The 26332-nt window shown below is 40.8% G+C and overlaps 1 protein-coding gene and 1 non-coding gene across 3 annotated transcripts in view; one reads left to right on the top strand and one right to left on the bottom strand.

Moving 5' to 3' along the window:
* The first annotated feature begins 953 nt into the window (after window positions 1-953).
* LOC104596819 (Polynucleotide adenylyltransferase family protein) overlaps window positions 954-26332 on the top strand; it is an 85327-nt gene continuing 59948 nt past the window's right edge. For both annotated transcript variants that reach the window (XM_010258119.2, XM_088888633.1), the window contains exons 1-3: window positions 954-1269; window positions 2577-2707; window positions 22248-22365. In XM_010258119.2, coding sequence (XP_010256421.2) covers window positions 961-1269; window positions 2577-2707; window positions 22248-22365 — 558 coding nt within the window. In that variant the 5' untranslated portion in view covers window positions 954-960. The remainder of the gene's footprint in view (window positions 1270-2576; window positions 2708-22247; window positions 22366-26332) is intronic.
* On the bottom strand, window positions 2893-2999 carry LOC148791639 (U6 spliceosomal RNA). Its single transcript, XR_016077021.1, has one exon. It is a non-coding gene; the product is annotated as a U6 spliceosomal RNA (small nuclear RNA).

Below are 26332 nucleotides of genomic sequence, written 5' to 3'. Positions count from 1 at the left end.
CGTAGGGAGTGGGAGGGTTGAAGCTTGAAATTGAAAGGGTTTTTGGCTGGTTTGATTGATTTTTCCCTCTTTTTTCTGTTTGGTAATTGCTTTCTTTAGAATGTGAATGGGGTCACCATATATCTGTATCCCCACCAATAAGATTTTTTCGAGAAGCACGTAATAAAAATAATAAGCATATATATATATATATATATATATATATATATTTCAGAAACATGCAATTACCAAACAAAGGTATATAGAGCTTGACTAGGCTCGTGAGTAATTACCAAACAAAGATATATATTCTAGAAGCACGCAATGTGTATAATAAGTATTATATGCACACACACACACATGGGCTCGTGAGCTTAACGAGTTGAGCCGGCTCGAATAAGATACAAGCCATATATAGAGCTTGAATTTGGCTCGAAACTTGACTTGGTCCAAGCCGATCGAGCTCGAATAGCTCATGAAAAGCTTGGTTCATTTCGACCCCTATCCGGGTTGAATCGAGTACATGCCCGACCCGACTAGACTCGCGAGCTTAACGAGCTGAGTTGTATCTTATTCGAGTTTGAGCCATATATAGAGCTTGAATTTGGCTAGAAACTCGACTTGGTCCGAGCTGATCGAGCTGGAATAGCTCCTGAAAAGCTCGGTTCATTTTGACCCCTATCCGGGTTGAATCGAGTACATGCCCGACCCGACTAAGCTCGCGAGCCTATATATATATAGGCTCAACTAGGCTCGCGAGCTTAACGAGCTGAGCTATATCTTATTCGAGTTTGAGCCATATATAGAGCTCGAATTCAGCTCGAAACTTGACTTGGTCCGAGCCAAGCCGAACTCGAATAGCTCGGTTCGTTTCCACCCCTATCCGGGTTGAATCGAGTACATGCCCGACCCGACCCGTTGATATCCCTATTGCCTGTTAAAAGAGGCGAGGCAACAAGCACAATTCCCTGCGTTTTAAATATGAGAGAACTTGCTTCGGACGCTCATCGTTTCTTCGCATGCAAAGACTACTTTCGACTTCCACTCCTCTCACTTCCCTCTCTCTGCGAACTCAGACGCTTCAGCCTCCGTCCCCCTAGTAGGCGCCTTCCCGTTCTCAGACTCTTCTGCTACAGAGCCATGGCGTCTTCTTCGCCTCCCATTCATGTGAAGGACAAGATTGAACTCGTCGAGAAGGAGAAGCAGATTTTCCACAGATTACTCGAAGTTCTTCAACATTTTAATCTCCAGACTCAGCTCCGAGTCGCTGGCGGTTGGGTTCGGGATAAGGTGGACGATTTTAGTTTATATGTTTCCTTTCTCTGAGAATACAGAATTGAATTTCTTGGGCTTTGGTTTGAATGGGCAATGAACTCACCTCAATTATTTACTTACCCGACTAATTGTACATTCTTAAGGAACGTGTATTGACATAATACGATGCAAGTTATTGGAGATTTGCAGGAAAGCCTACTTTTTTGTATTTCTAGTATAAAGTTTGTAGTACCCTGAGAATTCAGTTTTTCTTTGTTTTGATGGAGATGCATTATTAATGGTAGAATGGAGGAGATCTTACAGTAGAAAATTTTGAAGATATTATAATTTTCACTGAATTTGTTAAGGTTTGAATTGTATAGTAGAATATAATAGCATAATTGTAGCCATTATAGGTATTCTGAAATTTGGGAATGAAGATTTCTGTTCTCCTTTTACTGTATTAGTTTTTATTTTGATATGCATGTCTTGGTATCTTAACTTTAGATGGACTGGTTATATTTAACTCAACCTTAACCCCAACTATTTGGGGTTGGCTACATGAATCCTATACTGCCATTATGCTCTATCAAGAGCCATGTTTGATGTCAAATGATGAAAAGGCCATTACCCCAAAAACAAAAATGTTGGTCCCAGCTATTTGGGGTCTTGGGAGGGGTGGACTGGATGAGGTCCTAAACTTTGGCATTTTTTGGCACAAAGTGGTTGCTCTCAGACTGGAACCCTCTCACGCTTGACAGCCCAAGATTTTACCATTATTTTATTCTTTGTTCTTTCAACTGGGGAATTCTTTGAGTTTTATGATTTGTTGATGATTGGTCATTTACTTTGTCCATAATCATGAGAAAAGCAATGCTTATGAGAATTTCTATATTTCAAACATAAACTTTTTAGTTACCTAGAATTATTTTTAAAACAAAAATAACTATTTTTGAAAAATTCTAGGGGCTCTACATTTATCAAAAATACTTCTATGAGGTCTAGGATGACCTTTTCTTGGGTTGGTCTGGCATCATTTTCTGTAAAATTTTATCTTTACTTACAACTAGTGCCATCTAAACAAAATATTTGTATAAATATCTCAATTGACCATTCAGATTTTTGTTTTTCAAGCCTTTCAATGCGCTGTTTGTTAACAATAATGTGTTAAAGAAGCTTGAATGTTCTTGTGGATGCATGATGGGAAGCAAAAGCTGATTATTGCATCAAGCGAGTGCAATAATAGCATAAACCTGTCTTTCTTGCTTATGGATCTGCTAATTCCATTTAGTGGTGTGAAATTATTTCTTTGTTTTACAATCTGATTAGTTTTTCTCATCCAGCTTTTGGGCAAGGATTGCTACGACATTGACATTGCACTGGATAACATGTTAGGTCGGGAGTTCTGTGAAAAAGTCAATGAATACTTATCATACTGTGGGGAAGAAACACAAGGAATAGGTGTTATCCAATGGTAAGTAATATTGTTGCTACTCAGTCACACAAGTTTTTTGATGGGTAATGATAATTTTTTATTGCAGTTTCTTGAAAGAATAATGTATGTAAGTGAATCAATGGCTCCATTATATAGGCTAGAACAACTGCCTATCCTGTGTATATTATTTATAGTACATCTAAACCCAATCTTTTGACAGATAAAAAAGATTGGACCATTTCTTGATTTGTGCGTGCCATCCTTGCACAGGGGCCATGTTAATCTTCTCTGAACCCAAAAATGCTGTTAATTGTCTACCCCTCGTGTAGCCAAAGCATCAACAATTCCATCTGCGGATCTTTGCACCCACGGAGGAAATGGGATTCAGATATACTAGTCCCATTGGCCTTAGCTCATATTTGTGTGGTGGCAGTTACATGATGGTTTACAATTTTAAAGAATGAAAAGACTGCCATACCCTTAAGAAACGACCTTTTCTAGACTGTTAAAATACCCTCATAATCTCATTTACATGCCTTAAATGTGAAACATAAATAGAATATTAACTCCTTAGCCATCACCTAGTGGTGAACTAGAATCTTCTTTGCCCCATCCATTAATCCAAGTCCATCTCCTCATTACCTTCCTCCTTTGAGTCTTCTTTTGACGAAGGATGCATCTGACAGGACTGTTTGGAGTGAAATCTGGTGGCAACAAACCTACTGAGCTCACCCACCCCTTGGTGATTCCTTGCTTTCTCCAAATGAGGATTTGTCCCTTCTCTCTTCATCCTCTTAACTATTGACATCAACCTTGTTGATCAGCCCCCACCACCTTGAGATGACTCTGCCAACATCCCTAGAATTCCCTTGGAATGCTTTGCAACCAAATTTGATCCTGCCACTGTTCTCATACCATACTACCACAGGACTTGGTGATTGAAGCTACCTACTTCCTCGTTGAAGGGTTCTAGTAGGGAGGAGAGCTTTTTCTTCCTCTTGTATCTTCTCTTTTATACATCAGTAGAGTTTCCTAATTGGTTACTGATAACTAAAGATTATGACTATATCTATGCCTTCCTCATGCATCTTCATGTTATCTCTTGTATTCTCAATCGAAAATAAATATTTGATTGGCAGGTGCAATAGTTATGGTCACCCATACATGGTAAAGGATGATGCATTATATGGCTTCCTGATTTGGTCAATGGGATCACTACTTCTAAAGTGTTGACCTAGCCTATGATCTTCTCTAATTTGACTGTTCACCAACCTCCTGAAATTGCACTACAAACTCAAGTAACTAGCTAGAGGTTAACTAGACATTTTGCAAACATTTTTTTTGAGAAAAAGGTTAACCAGATTTCATTGAAAAAAACAGAGAGTACATGAGCAGATGTAGCACAGTGAAAAGAAAACCCAAACAGCTAAAAAAAAGATTACAATGGGGGAAGCCTATTGCTGTACAGATTCTCTAGTCTTGCTCCAATTTTAGCTAATCCATCTGCAATCATAGTTTTTAAGGCGCCAAGGCGAGTCTAGGTGATGGATATTTTTTAAGCAAAACCATATATCCTAGGGCAGTTCCCTAGGTTCCATAATCATCTTTCCTTAATAATTATCCATAATTTTCATGAGAGAAGTATAGATTTCATGTTTTAAGTTTGGAAAATCAACATTTTATGAGAAGAAAAGGAACAAAGGAAAGAAGAAAAGAAAAGGTGGAAGAAGAAGATATGTAAGAAGAAAATGTGTTGATTAGACAAAATTTTAAGTTCTTCCCTTTCTTATTGATTCAGGTTCTGAAATCTTTGAGGATTCAATCAAGGATCAAAACTTCAATACGAATACACATGTTTACAGGTGTTTTTGGGTGTATTGTATCGTATCTTTGGCACCTCAATACACATATTTACAAGCATTTTCAAGAACCCATTTTTTAAAATTATAATATATATATATATTTATTTAAAAATGAAATTGAAAACCGAAGAAATAAAAAAATAAGGGGAGTATCGTTATAAGTACTGATACACCACTTCAGATACATAGAGGTGTATCGATACTTTGAACCATGGGTTCAATACAGCAGTTATCAATGTTTGTGTTGATTAAATCCTAACAAATAAGAAAATAATAAAAAGAAATTAGTACATAAACACATAAAATGAGTATTCTAGTTTAATAATGCCTATTTTATAATTATAATGTCAAAAAATTAAAAATATAAAAGTATTTTATAACATAGTGCACAAAATTACTTGGCGACTGGGTGAGGCGAGCCTCCAAGGGAGCGTTGTTGCCTAGGCGTCTCCTTGACAACTATGAATATGATTCAGCTCCCTCGGTATCCACAACAAGTTTGCGTTTAGGCCTTCCAAGGAGTCTCTTGCCTCAGCCAGATAATGACTCAACCTCCAAGGACCCCCTCCTTGTCCTGAGCCGCTTAATGGTATTAGCTGAATCTCCTACAATAGATAAACCCTGAATGCCTAAGCTTTTTGTTATTCTAATTCCAGTGAGAGCAGCCATCACTTCAGCCTTAGTTGAGCCAGCATAACTGATTGGGCCACTGAAAACCTAACAGATGTTACCCAGTTCATCCCTCAAAATACCCCTAATCCCAGCTACACCAGGATTGCGTGTGGCACTTCCGTTGAGTTTTAAAGTCATCCCTCCTTCGTTAAAAGGTACATGCAGTCTCTGGATTGATCGAAGGTAGATTGGAAGAAACAAAATTGTTTGGATATTTCTGTTGAGATCATTGAGAGAGAGTCCTTGGAACAGCTCAGAATTAGCAGTCCAGAGATTACAATGAAAGGAGATATCTGAGATTAACTCTTCAAGATATCTGATTTTGTTGTTGAATAAATGCCTGTTTTTTTTTTCCTCCCAAACTCCCCACAGAACTATATGTAGCACCGTTTGCCAGTAAACTTTACCTCTTTTGCTCAGGCCTAAACCTTTCCATTGATGAAGAAATTCCTGAATATGCTTTGGAAAAACCCAATTGTAACCAGCCAGGTTTAAGAAATGACACCAAATCTTTTGAGTGAAATTGCAATGAATGAGTAGATGATCAGCTGATTCACCTTCTTTAAGGCATAAAAGACAAGCATGAGAAGAAATATAGGATCTTCCCAAACTTTTTTTCTGAAGGTCACAGGTATTTATTCTATGTAGGCACACTTCCCAAACAAAGAAACAGACTCTTGATGGATGTGACTGCACCAAATCTTGTTGAAAGGGAAAAAGGAACTTTGTTCACCTATAGTTAGAGCCTTGAACATAGATTTGGAAGTAAAATCACTATTTGGGTGGAGGGTCCACACTCGGGTGTCAATGGAGAGAGGGGAGGTGTAGACTTCTTTAATGGTGTGAAAGAGGTCCATGAGGTCTGATATCTCTATGTCCCTTGGGGGTCTTCTAAGGTTTAGGTTCAAATTATATCAGTAGGAAGGTTAGGAAGACAAGAGGAGACAGGTGAGTTTGGATCTAAAGAAAGATTGAAGAGTCTAGGGAAAGATTCTCCTAAGGTGGAGTTCCCCCCATCAGAGGTCTTTCCAGAATTTTATTTTATTACCATTTCCCACTTTATATCTAATGAAAGGAAGGAAAAAAGAGTGTGAAGAGGCTATACCTTTCCAAGGATTTGAAGTCTTTACCCGGTTCAAATGAAGATTGCTAACCCACCCGTTTGCACTTGTTCCATATTTGCTTGAGATGGAAGCTGCTCAAAGAGCATTGGACTTTAAAGAGAATCTCCAAAGCCATTTGCTCAAAAGAGAGGTATTTTTCTCTTTTAGATGTCCAACTACCAATCCTCCCTCTTCATAGTATTGGGGTTGTTTAGAATGTCCTAAGTACATTCCAGAAATTCCACAAAAAGGATGTGGAAATATCTATAAGGAGGTTTTTGGGGTAATTGGTGAAAAGAAGAATAGAACATTAGAACCCTAGTGCAAATTGAAGATCTTAACCAAAAAGAGGGTGAATGAGATTTGATTAATGGGGAGAGATAGTGGATGATCCTCAAGTGGAAGTTGAATGACCTTTTGAGGAGAGAGGAGATCTCGTGAAGGCAACAAGATGTAGATGGATAAAAGAAGGGGATGGCAATACCAGGTACTTCCATAGGCTAATTGAAGCTAAAAACAAGAATGAGCTCATTATTAAAATAGTGGTTGAGGATGAGGTGGTTATAAAGTAGGATGAAATTGCAAACATACTTGTTGATCACTTCAAAGGAACCTACGGAGTTTCCCCTCCTCCAAGAGCTATGTTTCTTGGTTTTGAGTAGCTAAACCTTGATGGGGGCATTGGTAAGTGCCTTGGAGATGGATTTTGAGTAGGAAGTCAAAAGAGCCATATTCGAGATGGACAACTCAAAACTTTGGGCAAAAGGGGAGTTGGAGGTATGGGAGAGGAGAGGAAGTTCAAGCTGGCGGGGAAATGGAGACTGGAGTTGTTCATTGAAGCCAAATCCTTCCTGTTTGAGCAGGGAAGGACAAAGGGGAAGGCTCTCTTGAAAATCAGAGAAGGGAGCAGGGCGTCTATTCTCCTACTAGAGGAGGCCTGTGTGTGGTTGAAAGGTTTTGTAGATGGAACTGTAAATTCCTTTCGGGAAGAAGGTTGGAGAAACTCATTGACCTGTGAGAACAAGAGGTTCGAATCTGTGCTAAAAAGGAATGGAAAAGGGTGGTTCATAATGGTCACTGAACTCTTTGGTAATAACAAAAAGCAAGTGATGTGTATTCCAGAAGGCCTGAAGCAGAGAGGGTGGGCTTCTTTCGCTTCAAATCTTCAGGCTTTTCTCTTGGAGGTCGAAGGTAGAGTAGAAGAAGCCCCTGGCTCGAAGGTTTGTTTTGTGCCCAGCTCAAAGCTTTACCCTTAAGTCTTGGTGTCCAGCTCGACTGTCCTTCGACGAGTAGCATTGGAAGAAGGGAGTGGGAGCTGGGAGAAGAGGGTGGTCTTAGTGGCAGAAAGGGTGATAGAAGATTGGACGAAAGTCTTAGAAGTTTTAGCAGAGAAGTTGGGTTTAGATGAAGATGTTTTGTTGCTGCCTTTTGCTGAAAAGAAAGCCTTACTAGATATTGGAGATAAGAATCTGTTCTTCAGCTCTTTCCTTGTAGAAGGAAGTTTGATTCAGGTCCAGAATTGGGCTCCAGATTGCAATGAAGTTGAACCTAGAGCCGGCAGTTTTTTGATTATACTTCTCGGTCTTCCCTTCAACCTTTGGAATGATCTCATTCTGGGGAAAATTACTAGAGCATTGGGTGGAGTTCTGTTGGAGGCTAACTTAAGAAATTTGAGAGCGGTGGAACTTAAGATTGCTGGGATCAAACCGGAGAACTTGCCGCGGATCTTCGAAGTTCTTTCAGAAGGTGCTTGGTACAAGGTCTGGTTAGTTTCAGAAGTTGAAGCCATGCTTTGGGGAAGACGACCAGAGGTTGAAGGTTCTGACGAGCTCGCAGGGGGGTGTACACGTGGCCTACAGGGGCTGGCGGGAAAGCTTGTTGTGTGTGGGCGATTTACAGAGGAAGGGGAACAGTCGCAGGGGCGCCCCAAGTCTCGAAGCCTTCCTATTAAGGCCTCTTTTTCATTTTTTTTTGAAGAGGGGTTGTTTAAAGAGGGTGGCCCGTCCTATGCTGACGTGGCTAAGTTGGGAAAGAGCCGTTTGTGCTCTAAGTCTCTCTCCGAACTGGCTTTAAGGAAGGTCGAGTTGGTCGGGTTAATGGTTGAGCCTACTTTCGGTTTTAAAAGCCCACGTGACAACTTAAGTCATCACGTGGGGCGGGGCAGGCATGGGGCGATGATAGATGACAACTTTCATCTATCATCGTCTAAGTCTCGCCCTCTCGACTGTGTAGGGGCGAAGTCAGCGAACAGGGTTGAAGGACGCCGGCCTCTGTGCTGGGTCTGACGGGTAGCCGGCGACGTGCAAAATCTTAGCACTTCTGATCGCCCGAACCCGTGCTATTCGAGAGGCAGACCAGAAGAGAAAGAAGAGGCTGATCAAGGGTGGTTGAGCTGCGGTTCAGATTCTGATCATGATGAAACTTCAGAAGCCTGTGGGAGTTTAGGCAGTGCAGCAGTTGAAGCTCTATCTAAAGGTCAGAATAGGGATTCTTTTAGCCTGGACTGTTTGTTCTTAGGGGATTCGGTGGGGGAAGGAAAGGAGGAAGGGGAGGAGAGGGTGTTTGATTTTCACCCAATACTGGCTGAGCCCCCCCCCCCTAGTTCTAGTGCTTTGCAAGAGGCCGAAAAGGAGGTAGCTCGGGTCCTCTCAGAGCGGAACAAGGGTACTTCACAGAGAGGTACATAAAAGGGGTCTTTGTGTTGATATAGCGACAGGGATTTTCCTCCTCCATCTCTGGGAGACAGAGTGCTCTAATTTCTCAAAAAAGAAAGTGACTACCTCTCCTTCGCCTTTGCTCTCTCCTCACTTCTCTACCTCAGGTAAATCCCTCAACTCTGTCAATTCAGTTTTGGATACTGATGAGTGCTCTGTATCTCTTGTTCCGGATTCTCTTCCCAACCAAGAGTCGGAAGCCATTGGTCTGAAAGTCACAGGGAGTCTGCAAGGGGGGGAAGTGGGTGAGGAAACTTGCAGAGAGATAATAATTTGGGAAATCTTAGAAAGCCTCTTGGGTGAAGTGGAAAGGAAGGATTTGCAGAGAGGGAGCCTGGAGGGGATAGACAGGGCTGTGGTTGGAGGTAATGTGAGAAGGAACAAGAAGCTTCTTAGGAGTGAGGAGAGTGCTTCTTTAGAAAAAGAGGAAACTAATGGGTAAGAGTCAGTTGCAGAGTTTGTGAAAAAGTTGGGGTGCAAGCCGAAGAACCCGAATGATCTAAAAGCCTACATGCAAAATAAAGAGGACAACAAGATGAAGTTTAGAAGGCTAAGTGAAGTGGAGAGATTAAAAAAAGATATTGAGGGGGACAAGAAGTTTGAAGTGAAAGGGATTAGAAGAAAAGGGTCTAAATAGTTCTTGGAGGACTTAGGGTTAAGGCTTATAGTTTACAATGAGAATCCTAAGTTGGAATGTGAGGGGGTTGGGCAACATTAGGAAGAGAGCAACAATCAAAGAGGTAATTAAGAAGTTTAATCCGGATATGGTTATGCTTCAGGAGTCCAAAAGAATGGATTTTGATTGCAGATGGGCAAGGAGTGTGTGGAGTTCTAGAGGTATTAAGTGGGTGGCTGCTCCTTCGTGGGGTTCCTCGGGAGGGATTGTGACCCTGTGGAAAGAAGAGATACTCTTAGGTATGGAGGAGCTAATTGGAGATCATTCTGTCTCCCTGAAGTTCAAACAGGTGGCCGATGGATATGAATGGGTACTAACAAATGTGTATGGCCCCAATGACTATAGGCAAAGGGAGGAATTATGCGAAGAATTGAGTGACATTAGAGGCCTCTGGGATGGACCCTGGTGTGTGGGAGGGGACTTTAATGTAGTGAGATTTATGGAGGAAACCAACAACCCCAGACAGAGAGTGACAACAAGTATGAGGAAGTTCAACCAATTTGTGGACTCTTTTAATCTCAAAGAACTTTTCCTAAATAATAACTTCACTTGGTCCAACCTTCAATCGCGGCCAATTTGCTCTAAGTTGGACATATTTTTGTTCTCAACAGATTGGGAGGAACATTGGGGCAATATTACTTCTAGGGCTCTCCCTAGACTTACTTCAGACCACTGGCCAATAGTTTTGGTCAAGGAGGAATTAAGAGGAGTAGGGCCTACCCCTTTCAAGTTTGAAAATATGTGGTTGACTCATCCGGGTTTCACTGAGAAAATCAGAGAGTGGTGGGAGCAAGCTAATCCGGTAGTTGATTGGGAGGGAATGAGGCTCCTCAAGAAACTCCAATACCTAAAATCTCAATTAAAGGAGTGGAATAGGATGGAGTTTGGAAGATTAGAAGAAAGAAAGCAAGTTCTGGTGGAGCAAATCGAGGATTTGGACCTAAAGGAAGAGAGAGGCCCCTTTGGAGAGGAAGAAAGGAAGTTGAGATGGGTTTTAAGGAGGCAGATGGAGGACATCCTGATTAAGGAGGAAATCAATTGGAGGCAAAAATCTAGGTGTAAGTGGCTAAAGGAGGGAGACAGAAACACAAGGTTTTTCCATTCAGTGGCAAATGGAAGGAAAAAGAAGAATTACATCTCTAACTTGGAAGTTGATGGAACAATTTTGTCTCACCCGACTGAAATTGCAGAGGCCCTAGTAAACCACTTCAAATCTATTTTTAGAAGGCCTTTAAATGAGAGAGTGTGGTTGGAGGGTTTGGATTCGCCGACTCTAAGTGCAGAGAAGAGAGAGTAGCTAGAAAAAATGTTCGATATGGAGGAGGTAAAGGAAGCAGTATTCTCTATGGATAGGACGAAAGCTCCGGGTCCAGATGGGTTCACAATGGCCTTTTACCAGGATTGCTGGGATATTTTGGAGAATGATCTTACATCGGTTTTTGAGGAGTTCCACAGGAGGGGTGTAATAAACCCGGGCTTGAACTCAACTTTCATTGCCTTAGTCCCAAAGAAGAAAGATGCTTCTCAACCAAAAGATTTTAGACCTATTAGTCTGGTGACTAGCTTGTACAAAATCATTGCAAATGTGCTGTATCTCAGGATAAAGAAGGTGCTCCCTTCTATTATTGCACCCAACCAAAGTGCTTTTGTGGAAGGAAGACAGATCACCGATCAGATCCTCATTGCAAATGAGAGCTTGGAGAGCTTTAGAAAGTCAAAGAAGAAGGGAGTGGTTTGCAAATTGGATTTGGAGAAGGCTTTCGACTTGGTTGATTGGTCTTTCTTGATGGAGGTGTTGAGGAGTTTTGGTTTTGGTGACAGGTGGTGCAAGTGGATCTAGGGCTATGTTAGGACTTGCCGTTATTCTATCCTGGTGAACGGGACTGGGGTTGACTTCTTTCCGGCGTTGAGAGGTCTAAGACAAGGAGACCCTCTTTCCTCTTTTCTTTTCACCCTTATTGTTGATGTGTTTGGTTGATTGATCCATAGAGCAGACTTAAGGAATCTAACAAGAGGATGGAGAGTAGGAAGGGAGGAGGTTCCCTTAACTCTTCTACAGTTTGCAGATGATACTATCCTTTTCTGTGAAGGAGGGAACCTCAGTTGGATCCGGAATCTAAAGTTGACAATACAACTTTTTGAGCAGATATCTAACCTCAAGGTAAACTTTGACAAGAGTTGTGTGGCGGGAGTGAATGTGAACGAAAGAGACCTAAGGGAATCTGTAGATGAGCTAGGTTGTGCTATTATGGATTGGCCCCTGACTTATTTGGGCCTCCCTTTAGGAGATAATCCTAAGAGTGTTAGCTTTTGGGCTCCGGTAGTGGAGAGGTTCGAGAAGAGGCTAGCGGCCTGGAAGAGGAGTTATCTTTCTTTAGGTGGAAGAGTCTCTCTCATTAGATCTACCCTAGCTAACCTTCCTATTTACTTTCTGTCAGTGTTTAAGATCCTCTCAAAGGTTTCAAATCGATTGGAAAAATTATTAAGGAACTTTCTCTGGGAGCCTGGAGAGGAGAAGAGAGATCATAGGGTGAGTTGGGAGGTGGTCTCTAGGTGTAAAACACTAGGAGGTCTTGGGATTGGTAATTTCAAGAAAAGGAACATGGCTCTTCTGGGGAAGTGGTTGTGGAGGTTCTCTTTGGAAAGGGATAAATTGTGGACTAAGATTGTGGCTAGCATTCATGGGCTGGAAGACAATGGCTGGGATCCTGGAATCTTGGCAAGGGCTTCAGCTGCTTCTCCTTGGAAATCCATCCACAATCTGCTTCCAGTTTTCTTCCCTTGGATCAGGTATAGTCTAAACTCTGGTATCCGAATAAATTTCTGGGAACATCTTTGGGTCGGGGATTCTCCTCTGAAAGACAAGTTTCCTTCCTTGTATGCTCTTTCAGACTTGAAAAATGAACCCATTTCTTCTTTCTTAGTCCCTTCTGCTTCCACTTCGGGCTTTGGTTGGAACCTTGGCCTATGTAGGGCAATTAGGGATACAGACCTGGATAGCCTGGTAGCTCTGCTAGCCTCTCTTGAGGGTGTTTTCCTAAACCCTGCTAAGGAAGACACTAGATTTTGGACCCTTTCTAGCTCTGGTACATTTTCTTGTGCTTCTTTCTTTGAAACCTTAACTCAGCCTCCTACCCCCCTGGGGTTGTCCTTTCTAGTTAAGGAAATTTGGAGCAGACCTATTCTTCCTTGGGTGGGGTTTTTTTGTTGGGAAATTTTTCTGGAAAGAATAAACACTTTAGACTTACTCCAAAGAAAGAGACCCAACTATTGTCTACTTCCTAATAGATGTGCTCTTTGTAAAGCTGATGAGGAATCTGGCTACCACCTCATGGTCTCTTGTAAGGTTGCTAAATCTGTTTGGGAGTGGGTTTTCTCCCGTTTTGGGCGTTCTTGGTTTCCTCCGAAGACTGTCCAAGGTTTGTTTTCTCATTTTTTCAGTTGGCCTAAGAAGCGAGGGAAGACTATGTGGAGGTGTATTAGGGCAGCGGTTTGCTGGTCTTTGTGGGAAGAAAGAAACTCACGCATATTTTCTGACAAAGAAAAAACTCCGAAAGATTTGTTAGATCGAATCCTCATAAGAGCGGTCCACTGGCTAAAATCTTTGGAGTTGTTTTCAGATTGTCCTATGGATGACTTGCTAAGAAACTGGAAAGTGATTGCTTTCACTGCTAGATGCAAGAGGACTCTTTGTCCGTTCTGGTCCCCCCCCCCCCCCCCCCCCCCCTTGGGCTTTATAAAGCTGAATTTTGATGGCAGCAGTGTAAGGAATCCAGGGCCCTCTGGGATTGGAGGAGTCTTCAGGAATGAGGAAGGGATTGTTACTGCTTTATTCTCTGGCCCCATTGGAGAAGGTGACTCTCTTAGGGCTGAGATCCTTGCAGCGCTTGAAGGAATTCGAAGAGCAAAAGATCTAAATATTAGCCGTTTGATTCTGGAAGGTGACTTGAAGGTGGTGGTTAATTGGTTGAAGACAGAGGACAGTGGTTTGTGGAACTTTAACAATGAGAAAAAACAGTTCTTATGGCTGGGTAGGGACATTGAGATTCAGTACAACTGGGTGAAGAGGAGTGCCAACTCATTTGCGGATGGGTTGGCCAAGCAAGGAGTGAATAGGGAAGCTGTTTTTTGGGCTAGTTTTTAATTTTCTTTGCATTCCCTGTGTTTTTTGTTTTTGGGGAGCTAAGTTATTTTATCTCCCCTTGTATTCTTTTCCCTCTCTTCTCTTAATTTAATGAAGTTGATGTTATTGATCATCAAAAAAAAAAAACTCAAAACTTTGGGCCCAGATTGGCTTCTCCATAGGTTTCTTCCAGAAGTATTGGGATATTATTAAAAGAGGATTTGATGGGAGTGTATAGGGAATTCCATGGAAGGAGCATCATTTACGAGGAAATGCGACTCTTGTCTCGCTAATTCCTAAATCAGTAGCAGTAAGTCCTAAAGACTTCAATCCCATTAGCTTGGTTGATAGGCTCTACAAAATAATAGTTGAAGTCCTATCTTTAAGGCTAAAGGAGGTCATGCTCTTCCTTCCACATTGTTTCACAAAATCAGGGTTAAAGAAATGTAGATCATAGATCAAATCTTGACCGCAATTGAGTGTGTGGAGGATTTGAGAAGGAAAGGGGGGAAGAGGGTGGATTTGTAAAATCAACTTAGGAAGAGCATATGACTTTGTGGATTGGTCCTTCCTGGATGAAGTCCTAAGGAAATAATGGTTTGGGAATATATGGAGAAAGCAGATAAGAGGTTGCTTGAGCTCATGCCATTGCTCAATCTTGGTCAGTGGTTCCATAAAGGATTTCTTTCCTGATAAAAGAGGTCTTAGGCAAGGGCGCCCTTTATCACCTTTTCTTTTTACTGTGGTAGTGGAAGTGTTAAGAAGATTGGTCACTAGGGATGATAGGATGGGCCTAATAAAGAGTTGGGAGTGGGGAGATAATTTATTGGTTTCCTATATACAATTTGTAGATTATCTAATAATTTTTTTTTGGTCAAAAGGATGGGGGTAGGAGCTTAAGGAATTTGAAATTGTTGTTGAATTGCTTGAAAAGAACATAGAATCTAAAGATGAACCTAAGGAAGAGCTGCCTGTCCGGAAATAATATGGAAGGGGATGTGGTGAGAAGGCAAGTGGAAAGCTTTGGATGCTTCATAATTGAGTGGCCAATCAAGTGCCTAGGATTACCACTAGGAGGGAATCCCTAATCCACCATCTTTTGGAATCTTGTTAAAAAAGAGCATTTGTTTAACTATGACTTGGTTTGTACAAGGGTAAAGGAGTGGGGTTTAGGGTCAGGAAGATTAAGGGCTAGATGGAAACTCTTCCCTCTTGGGCAAATGGCTTTTGAGATTACCCTTTGATTTGAACAAACTCTGGTACATGGCTATTAAAAGCATTCATGGAGTTAACTCAAATGGCTGGGACACCAATCTAAACTCAAGAGCAGCCTTGACCTCTCCTTGGAAAGCTATTGTATCATTATTGCCTACATAGTTTTCAAGGTGCTAAGGCGAGGCTAGGCGATAAAGGGGTGCCTTGTCGCCTAGTTGCCTAGGCGTCGCTTAGGCGATGGATTTTTTAAGTAAAAACCACATATCCTAGGGTAGTTCCCTAGGTTCCATAACCATCTTTCCTTAATAACTATCCATAATTTGCATAAGAAAATTATAAACTTCATTTTTAAGTCAAGAAAATCAACATATTTATGAGAAGAAAAAGAAGAAAGAAAAGAAAATTTAAAAAATATAGGGGCTGAACCCCCTATTTTTGTTATAGGAAAAGAAAAGGTGGAAGAAGAAATGTGTTGATTAGACAAAATTTTAAGTTCTTCCCTTATTGGTTCAGATTTTGAAGTCTTTGAGGGTTCAATACAGCAGTTAGCGATGTTTGTGTATTAAACCCTAAAAAATAAGAAAATAATAAAAAGAAATCAGTTTATAAATATAAAAAATGAATATTTTTGTTTATTAATGCCTATTTTATTATTATAACATCAAAAAATAACAATATAAAGGTATTTTATAAGACAGTATACAAAACTGCCTGGCGACTGGGCGAGGCAAGCCTCCGAGGGCACCTTGTTGCCTAGGCATCGCCTTGACTACTATGATTGTCTATGTTCCTCAGATTCTTATGGGTTGATGTCCTCTCAAGAAATAAAACTAAATTTCGGAAAGATCTGTAGTGCGGGGGATTCTATCCTCAGATAATTTCCTTCTACTTATTCACTTTCAAGCTAAAAAGATTGCTTATTTCTGAATGTGTCACCCTCTGAACATGGAATTTCTTGGAACTTGGGTTTGAGGAGGGGACTAAGGGGCTGGATCAGCTTAGGTTATGGCTGTAATTGTGTTATGGGCCCGGGAATAGGATCTCGTCACAGGTCGGTCCACGGGGAAAACCTCCTGTTTTTCTTTGTTCCTCCCTGCTCTTGATGAACCTATCTTGGCGCCCTAATGGTGATTTGTCCAAGAGATCACCTAACTCTCCTTGCTCTCTTTCTTGACTGAAATTTTCGATATGTTTATTGAATAATATCAGCTCCTTAAATAGGAGATTACAAGAGGTAGAATCCTACTTTTAGGAAGACTCCTTGCTAATCTACTACTCTATCCTATTAAACTGATAAGATAAGACTGAACTGATAAGATAAGATAAGACTTCCTTAATCTATCCTATTGAACTGATAGGATAAGATAAGAACTGTAGTTAGATAAGATAAGACTCCCTTAATCTATCCTACTGAACTGATAAGATAAGATAACTGAATAGATAAGACTCCTACTAATCCCTGCTACTGAAAGCAGATAAGGTAAGAATACTGAATAGATAAGATAGGATGAGAACACTAAATTGTTGCTGCTGAGAACACTAAATTACTACTGCTGCTGCACTAAATTACTGCTGCTGCTGCCGGTGCCCACATCATTACTCCCCTCCTAGACTGCGAGCTTGTCCTCAAGCTCAAATTCAGGATGGGTGTCTTAAAACACAGTCAAAGGAATCCCGGATAGGTGGAATGATTTTGCCCTCCTGGATCGGGTTCCAATGAAGAGGGTTCATCCTCAGACAGCTCCAGTGAGATACCAAGATTTGACCATGCATAGCTGCATTCTTTGCCGCGGGCAACTGTAGCCTTAAGGTACTTCTGAGATGTTTTGAACTGTAGAGTACAAAGATTGTGAAGGCCAAGCTGGTGCCACTGAACAACATCATCTGGATCCTCTTCTATTGCCTGCTTTAGTGCGCATAGAGCTCGCTGAGCCTTGTGAACCATGGCAAGTCCTGCCCATGCTATCCAAAGCTCAATTGTTGCAGAGTTCCCTTCTCTGAGTATTGAAGCCATTTCATTCGCAGCCCATGAAAGTTGTTCAGTGGGATCCTGTGACCTTTCTGCATCCTTGATACGATGAAGCGCAACAGCATATCGAGTTGACATGCAATTAGGCTCCAGTTTTGCTGCCTTCTCCAAGCACTTTCCAGCACTTCTATGATCACCAGCCAAATAGTATGCATTAGCAAGATTCACCCAGATATGTGCAGCCCTAGAATCTGATCTGATTGCAGCTAACAAACACTCTTTTGCAACATTTGCAGCCGCAACATGAGGCATACAAGCTCCTTCACTAGCGATGACGATGGAGTAGTTGCTCTTATTCTTCTTTGAACTCTCGTCGATGGAATCCTCGATGACACCAGATTCTTGCTTAATCGGAACATTCTAGGTGTTGCTAACCTGCGCTAGGGCAACGACCTGCTGCTCGCCGGACGATTCTGCCATGTCTGGTCGGCGGCCGGTTGTGGTTGCAGCCCCTTCCGGGTTCCTTTCCTTGCTGGAAAAGTACAACTCCATCAAGCGCCTTAATTCTCGGACGTCGTCCTTGATCTCGCGCACCTCCTTGTTGTTTTCCACGAGTCTGTGCTCCAGATCATGAACCCTAGACGTCAATCGCTCAAGGTCACCCATGACGCCTTGCTCTGATACCAAGTTGTTTTGGGCCCGGGAATAGGATCTCGTCACAGGTCGGTCCACGGGGAAAACCTCCTGTTTTCCCTTGTTCCTCCCTGCTCTTGATGAACCTATCTTGGCGCCCTAATGGTGATTTGTCTAAGAGATCACCTAACTCTCCTTGCTCTCTTTCTTGACTGAAATTTTTGATATGTTTATTGAATAATATCAACTCCTTAAATAGGAGATTACAAGAGGTAGAATCCTACTTTTAGGAAGACTCCTTGCTAATCTACTACTCTATCCTATTAAACTGATAAGATAAGACTGAACTGATAAGATAAGATAAGACTTCCTTAATCTATCCTATTGAACTGATAAGATAAGATAAGAACTGTAATTAGATAAGATAAGACTCCCTTAATCTATCCTACTGAACTGATAAGATAAGATAACTGAATAGATAAGACTCCTACTAATCCCTGCTACTGAAAGCAGATAAGGTAAGAATACTGAATAGATAAGATAGGATGAGAACACTAAATTGTTGCTGCTGAGAATACTAAATTACTACTGCTGCTGCACTAAATTACTGCTGCTGCTGCCAGTGCCCACATCAAATTGAGTCTTTTGAAGGGATTTTCTTAGATGTGGACCCTCAACCCTTCTGGTTTATTCTCTTGTGCTTCCTTCTTTGAGGGCCTTACTTTGGACTCTAATTCTCCCCTTCTTTTTCTATTAATGCCATATGGTGAAGGCCAGTACCACCAAAGATTAGGGCCTTCATTTGGGAGGTGTATCATAATAAAATCAACACATGTTTCTCCAAAGAAGACCTTAAACTCAACTTTGACAGATGCACACAGCATAGGCAATCCAGGAGATTCAGGTGTGGGAGGAGTCATCAGGAACAGCGAGGGCAATATTTTGGCTTTATTTTTAGGCTCCATAGGAGTTGGGGATTTAACAAGGGCAGGGTTGGGTGCAGTGTGGCAAGGAAGTATAGACATATACTACAGGAGATTTGAGCTCTCATGGAGGAAATGGGCTCAAGAGTGGGATGGTTTTACAGATCTGCAAACAGCCTAGCAGATGGTTTGAACTTATGTATCAGTAGACCTGTTACCTTCTTCCAATCTGTAACTGGTTTCTCTGCAACCAACACCCATTTGCTGGCCCAATTTTTGTTTTTGGCATTTACCATCAGTGTTGGATTGCTGATATTCTGTGCCATAGACACCATCTCCTGCTCCACAGTGGCATTACTAAGCTCTATCTTGAAAGACTCCTCACCCTTCTTGGTCCTTCCAAGACTTTCTGTTTTTTTTTTTTTTTTTATCAATAACTGAATGGATTTCATTAAAAAATAAATAAGTGAATACAAGGAGTCGGGGGAAGATAAACTCTCTTAGCTCCCACTCCCAAAAAGGAAAACATTACAGCTGAATGGATTTCATTAAAAAATAAATAAGCGGATACAAGGAGAGGGGAGATAAACTCTCTTAGTTCCCACTCCCAAAAAAGAAAACATTACAGCATAGCTTAGCCAAAGTATCAGCCAAGCTATTGGTATCTCTCTTAATCCAGTTAAATTGAATTTCCATTCCTTGAGTGAAGTCTTCTGAACTTCCTTTTTTCATTTATATACTCCCACCAGTCCATCTTCTCCTCCTTTTGGAGCCAACCAATAACGAGCTTTGAGTCCCCTTCAATTATCAGTTTGGAAACATTCAACTCCTTGGCTTTCTGAATTCCTTCCATCACAGCAAGGATTTCAGCTCTCAATGAGTCACCTAGACCAATAGGACAAGAAAGTATAGTCCTAATAGTGCCTTCCTCATCTCTGAAATCCCCTACTATGCCAGAAGGTCCAGGGTTACCCTCACTACCATCAAAATTCAATTTGATAAATCCATTTGATGGAGGGGTTCAGGATGGTTTAATTACAGTTTTTAATGGAGCAGAGTCAGCCACTTCCCCCCACTTTCTCATCAGATCAGCAGCAGAAACTCCTTAAATAATTTCAGAGTCTTCACCCAATAAATCACTCTAGTTGTAATTTCTTCAATGAGGGCTTCCCTATTTCATTCCTTTTCTGCAAATAATCTTTGATTTCTTTCTTCCCAAACCATCCAGCACACAACAGCTCTCAGACATCTCCACAATATCTTGCCTCTTCTTCTTCCAGCTAACAAAGGTGGGGTGGGGTAGAATAAGCTGTACATTTGACAGGGGATTCCACTTGCACCCGAATAAGGAGAGAAACCAATCCCAAATTGGAAGAACAAAAGGACAAGATGTTAATAAATGATGGTAATACTCACCATTAGCCTTATAGAGAAGGCACCAATGAGGAGATAAGCACCACTTAGGTCTTTTCCTTTGGAGCAAGTCATAAGTATTGAGCCTACCAAGAATCACTTACCAACAAAAGTCACCAATCCTAGGTGGAATAGTCTTACTCCAAACCTCATTAACTGGCAAAAGTTGGCTCTGACTATCATCAGTCTGGGTTAGGGATAGACAAAAAGAAGCGCAAGAAAAAGTACTTGATGGCCTCACAATCCCTAAGACCCCTCCTAAGGCCCAAGTCCCAAACAAATCCAGACGTTGAGTTGGAATGGCTAATAAATGAGGCGATAGGTTCATTCTTCCAGTTAGAAATTACATAAATTGAGGGAAATTGCTCTTAGGCAGTTTTATTACCCAACGACAAGTGCTCCCAAAATTTAACAGTATTACCAAAGCAAGGGTTATACCTGGCAAATGGTAAGAATGAAGAAAGGGTGCCATGAATAGAATTCCAAGGGGAAGCTCTTGTAGCCCTGGACAACACACTAGCATCCCAACAATCAGCTGCAAGACCATGAATACTGATAATCACTTCTACCCACGGGTTATCCCTCAATTGGCAACCTCCAAAGCCATTTTGCAAGCAGAGCTACATTCCTCTCCTGAATATTCCCTTACCCTAGCCCTCCAAATTTCTTACTTCTTTTAACCACCTCCCAACTGATTCTATGGTCTTTTCCTCCTCCCTTGTCTCCCATAATAAATCTCTTCTCATTTTTTCTCGTTGCTTGCTTATCCCTCTTGGAACCCTGAAAACAGACAAAAAATAAATCGGCAAATTTGCAAGGGTGGACCTAATTAGTGTTATGTCCATCCAAGACTTTCCTTAGCATTCGCTTCTTTGCAATCCAAAAAAACCTGAAAGGCTGCAGTCACATCTTTCCACCCTTCGCTGTCTCTGCCTTCTGGAAAGCACACTAGTTGTTTTCCGTTCTTTGCAAAAAATTCTTAGAGGGCTATGAAGGAACCTTTGGCATTCTTCCTACATTCTATCGAGTACCTTCTACCAGTCTCTGTAAGTTTCTCTCTCCAGTTAAGCTGCTTGCCTTTCGAAGCTGCTTCAGATATAAAATTTTTGACCATTTTACTGTGTCCAAACCTTCCAGAGAAACTGTCACCAGTTTCATCTCCCTTACCTTCAGAACTGGTTTACCTTTGATCTTCAGCTCTTCGAACAAGAAATCCCTTGCCTCCACCTTCAAGCTTTTTCTCCAACGAGAAGAACCCACAAACTGCCCTTCCATCTTAACTTCTCTTAACAGAAGTTCCATCTCAACTTCTTCTGAACAGTTTCCAATAAAAAAGAAATAACATTCTAGAACGTTCATAGCTGTTGATTGATGACAAGGTTTCTATTTATTGCCATCCATTGAGGAGGTGGAGTCTTTATACATATAGGGGTTGCCTCCTCCCCATTTTTTATGGTTGGAAACTTGGGGATTGCCTCCCTCCCTGTTGGTATTCAAGCAACAAACAAATGATCAATACAAGTCTCTTTTCAGAGTTGTCTTGTGTTCTCTTCTAGCACTTAGGTTCTCTTAGCTACCACATTTGGGGGTTTACAACTTATTTTATGTGAGATGGGTGCACTGCCACATTAAGGCTAATGGAAAGTTAGGTCGTGACAAATGGTATCTAAAATATGGAAAAGGTTGTCTGGATGCTCATTGTAAGATGACTTGGAAAGAAAAAAGAAGGCCGCTGATGCTATAACTATAAAGAGGTATTCTTCAACATGAATGTTTTTATTTTTCTTGTTTCTAAGAAATGCCATGTCAGCAGAAAAACAGGAAAGCATTTTTGGATGTATGTTTTTTCAAAACAAACTGAAAACATTTTTATTTTTGAGGAAAATTGATATGATGACAGTAAGAAACAACAACCTCAGTGGGGTACTTTTTGTTTATATTTGGTATCCAAGTGATGTATCTTCTTATTGCTTGCACGATGAGTAGATGAACTGTTGTTTTCTATACATATAGTCAATATCGGACTATGGATACCATTCATATGAATTATTTTAGCTAAACATAGCACTGGGCCTTTTAAACAACATAGTTTCTTTCTATTGTATTTTGGTGTCATAAGTTGTTTATTCTGTCACTGATAGCAAATTTTGAACTCAGATCACCTTAAGCACTGCAACGTTGGTTCTTTATAATGATTAGATGATGATTTCAAATGGAAGTGGAGCTTATCACCGGTATATTTGGTGTCATTATGTTCATTTTTTCTAACTTTGCAGCAATCCTGATCAATCAAAACACTTGGAAACAGCAAGGATGCGCTTATTTGATATATGGATTGATTTTGTAAACCTGAGGTCTGAACATTATAGTGAGAACAGCCGCATTCCTACAATGGTATACACTGGTTCAGTCATATAACATTGTCATACTTGATTAATCTTTGGTAATTGTTGGAATATTCTATGCTAGGAAGCTTTATGACATCAGTGAAGCTATTTTCTAACTTCCTTGAGTTGTTTCAACTATTGATTGATATTTAAGGACTAAAGAAAACGTCACACATTTTAAATTTTCTGTTATTTTATTTGTGAAGGAAATTTGCTTGCATATATTTCAAGTTTTGTTGTTTTATATCCCTAAGTTCTTTCTGGAACACAAAAAGGAAAATCATGCTGCTCTTTTGTTTAAAATTATTGGCCAACCTGCTGATAAAAAAAAAAGCCAACCTGGAGGTCTTCCAACTTAACTAATAGAGAGATTGGTTGTCTCTAACAGGTTACTGAGTGTCATGTGGGGTGATGCTGGGATTCTAATGAGAAAAGAGAAGAAAGAAGAACAATAGAATAGACAAAGAAGAATTAGGGATACTAACCATAGCAAACTTTACAAAAGAAAATGGTTAAATTGGTTGGACCGATTGAGACCAGTCAATCCAGTTTAGATGGTGCAATCAAGTCAAACCAGTTGGTTTGAACAAATTTTCTAAGTCTGCTGCTCTTCTCCATTTAAGTTTCAAACCCATTGTGGCAATTATTGTTTTTGCCCATAGGAGCCCATTTTCGGTTTAACCTATTAAGGCACTTTTGTTGATCCATCATGGTCTTTATTAGTCATTGTTGCCCCATTTTCGTATTGGCCCAATGCGGCCCATTACCGAATGATCTCAAGCCTGCCCATGGAGGCAATTTGGTTGACCCAACACGGTCTGTTTGTGGCCTGTTTTGGCGCATTTTCAGTTTGTCTCGTGTTGGCCTATTTTCTATTTTGATTATCAGCCCCTAGAGGCTCTCTCTTGAAGACACAACACGACTACCACATTAACATGTCATCTATTTTCCACATTCTCATTACAACAGGCAGGGAGATTTGGATGCATCATCATCATCGTCATCACAGCAGGTTGGAAGATTAAAGTCATCATCATTTGGTCAAACACATGTAGATCTTTGATCCCCATGTGTTTGAGGGGGGCGTGTTAGGAAATTGAGACAAGTTTGGGTTATTGTTAATTAAGATATGAATAAGAGAGAGTAGACATTAGGTAGAGGTAGAGTTTCAATTGAAATAGAACTCTCGGTCTATAAATATCATGTAATCTTCATAGTTAATCAATGGCATTTCTCAATCTTCTTTGAAACCTAAAAAGAGATATACTTTATATTAACACCATAAATATCCAAATTACTGAATTACAAAATAAACTCTAATGAGGCAGATATTACATTAAGGCTCCTGATTATAACTTTTCTGTCAAAAATACCCCCTTTCCTCATGCCTAGGGATGGTAATTTTCCCCATTTCCCCGATCCCCGTGGGGATCCGCTCCGAATGAGGCGGGGATGGGGATGATTTTCCCCCGTGGGGACGGGGATGGGGAAATTTTCATCCCCATTAGCAAGGACGGGACAGGGATGGGGAAAGCACTCCCCGCCCCATGGGATCCCCACTAATATATATGTATATATGTATGCATACGTCATATATGTATATATGTATATATGTACACATACGTCTATATATTAATATTTTTAAAAATATGGTTGAATATTTTCTAATAGGATTGTAAATTTTAATTATTTCATTTTTATTTTTTTAAATAAAATAAAAAACAAAAACAAAATGATTAACATTATAAAAAATTATGGGGAATGGGGATCCCCGTGGGGACAGGGATGGGGATAACCTTGTCCCTGTTAACGGAGATGGGGACGGGCCCCGCCCCGCCCCGCCCCGCCCCGCCCCGTTGCTATTCCTACTCATGCCCGATACAGTTTGAATACTCCAACACTCCTCCTCAAGCTAGCACCAGCTAGTTTGTCTCAAGGTTCAAACTTCAAAATATCGATACACACTGGTTCAGGTGAGCCAAAATTCTATATATTTTTTATTTTTTTGTTTGACAAACTGATAGGGGGACCTGTCACACCATCTATTATAACTTGAAAACTAACTCTATAAAAGTCTTGTGTTTAACATATTGATGACAAAAAATATATGACCGATATGGGGTGTATCATGTCAAAACTTTGAACCTTGATTTGCCTAGAACGAAAAGACATAAACTAGTCTTTTGAGGCAACTCTCGAACAAGGCAACTCGAAGACTCCAGGTATGGTGACAACCAGCTTTTATGCTGCACCAAGGATCCAATCAGCTTGAAAGCACTCATGGGCACACACAGCTCTGGTCCATGGAAGGATATGTCATCAATTGATTAGATGGTGCTCATGGTGGCTCACAGTTCTTGCACCAAGATATGTCCAACATGATACTCATAGTTGGCCACAGCTCTTATCCAATACACAACCGACTTCTGAGTTCAACTTTAGGCACATCTCCTAGCAATAACAGTACACTATCAATACCACAAAGTTCAAACCCCAACCACTACTATTCAAGGAAGAGGGCACCACGTAATCAGAGATTTAACATTCCAAATGCCCTGATGACAGCACAAAGATAACTCGAAAACCAACAACTAAACTCCCCCATAACCAAAATCTGTAGTCCCTTCAGGCAATTTATCAGACATGTACATGGTGCAAGGGACTTCGCTGTTGAAGACACTTGAGTATTTCACCAAATACCTCCACTGCAATATGGGCTGCTAACAATACAGTGACAAAGAACAAAACCAAAGGATTATGCGGATGGCAGTAAAAGCAGATTTAGTTTGCACTATTTGGGAAGAAAGAAGTAAGAACCTAAAGGATCTTCCACAAAAAAAAGTAGAACCAAAGAAGAGCTGATTGAGGCTATAACAGTTATAACTGTGCATTGGGTAAGAACTCTAGAATTCTTCTGGGAGTGTTCAACTAATGATATTCTAAGAGCTTGGGCTGAAGTGGCACAAATGGGTACATTCAAGGAGAGATTGAGAATAGACTGGAAACCTCCGTCTGTAAATAGGCTAAAGCTTAACTTTGATGGCAGTTCAATGGGAAATCTGGGAAGGGCAGTTATAAGAGTCTTTAGAAACCACCAAGGTGTAGTGGTGGCTTTTTATTCAGGTCCAATTAGTATTGGGAATTCAGTGAAGGCTGAGATTTGGGCCCTACTACAAGGCTTGAGGAGCAGATGGGTGTCGGAGACTTGGAAGTTGAGGGGGACTTATAATTAGTCATCTCATGGACCAGGCAGGCCAACTCCGCACCTTGGCTCTACAGACATGTTTTCAGGGAAATAGACTTTTTTGCAAGGAGTCTTACTTCTATTATATGGGTGAGTAGAATGGAAAATGGTATGGCGGATGTATTAGCAAAGCAGGGAGTTGAAAGACCCACTCTATCAGTTGTACACTTTTACCATTCTCTGACAACCTTTCAAACTTACAAGCTCTCAAACAATTGCCGTATACCTAATAAATACATGTTGGAGTCAACAATTCTTGGACAAACACTTAATGCTCATAGCAAAAAAATTGCCTCCTCTGTCCATGGTCCTTCAAATCTGAAATTTCACCCTCTTGGTTTAGCTAAAATCCTCAAAGTAAAAAAAAAAAAAAGAACAAATAAACACCCCAAAGGAAACACATCCTCCAAACAACCATTTAAAACACCAACTGGAAGAACTAGAACAACTCTCAGCCACTCAACTTTTTAAAGACAAGAGAGGATGATCAAAGAAAAGGGAAGGGGACCCCTAGTCCTTGTGGTTTTTTCTCTTGTGCCTTTTTTTTTAGAGCTTTGTCTTGCTAGTCTGTCCCTTCTCAGCCTTTTCCAGTTAAAGAGGTTTGGTGGAAGCCCATCTCACCAAGAATTCAAGCTTTTTGCTAGGAAGTGGTTCATGAGAATATTAGTATAATGGATGTTATACAAAGAAGAAAGCCCTACTGGTGCTTATCTTCTAATAGGTGTGTTCT

Source organism: Nelumbo nucifera, chromosome 5 (assembly GCF_055504915.1).
Source record: "Nelumbo nucifera cultivar China Antique chromosome 5, China Antique-T2T, whole genome shotgun sequence".
NCBI lineage: Eukaryota > Viridiplantae > Streptophyta > Magnoliopsida > Proteales > Nelumbonaceae > Nelumbo > Nelumbo nucifera.
Note: the sequence above shows the minus strand (reverse complement) of the source record. Positions and strands in the feature narration are given on the sequence as shown.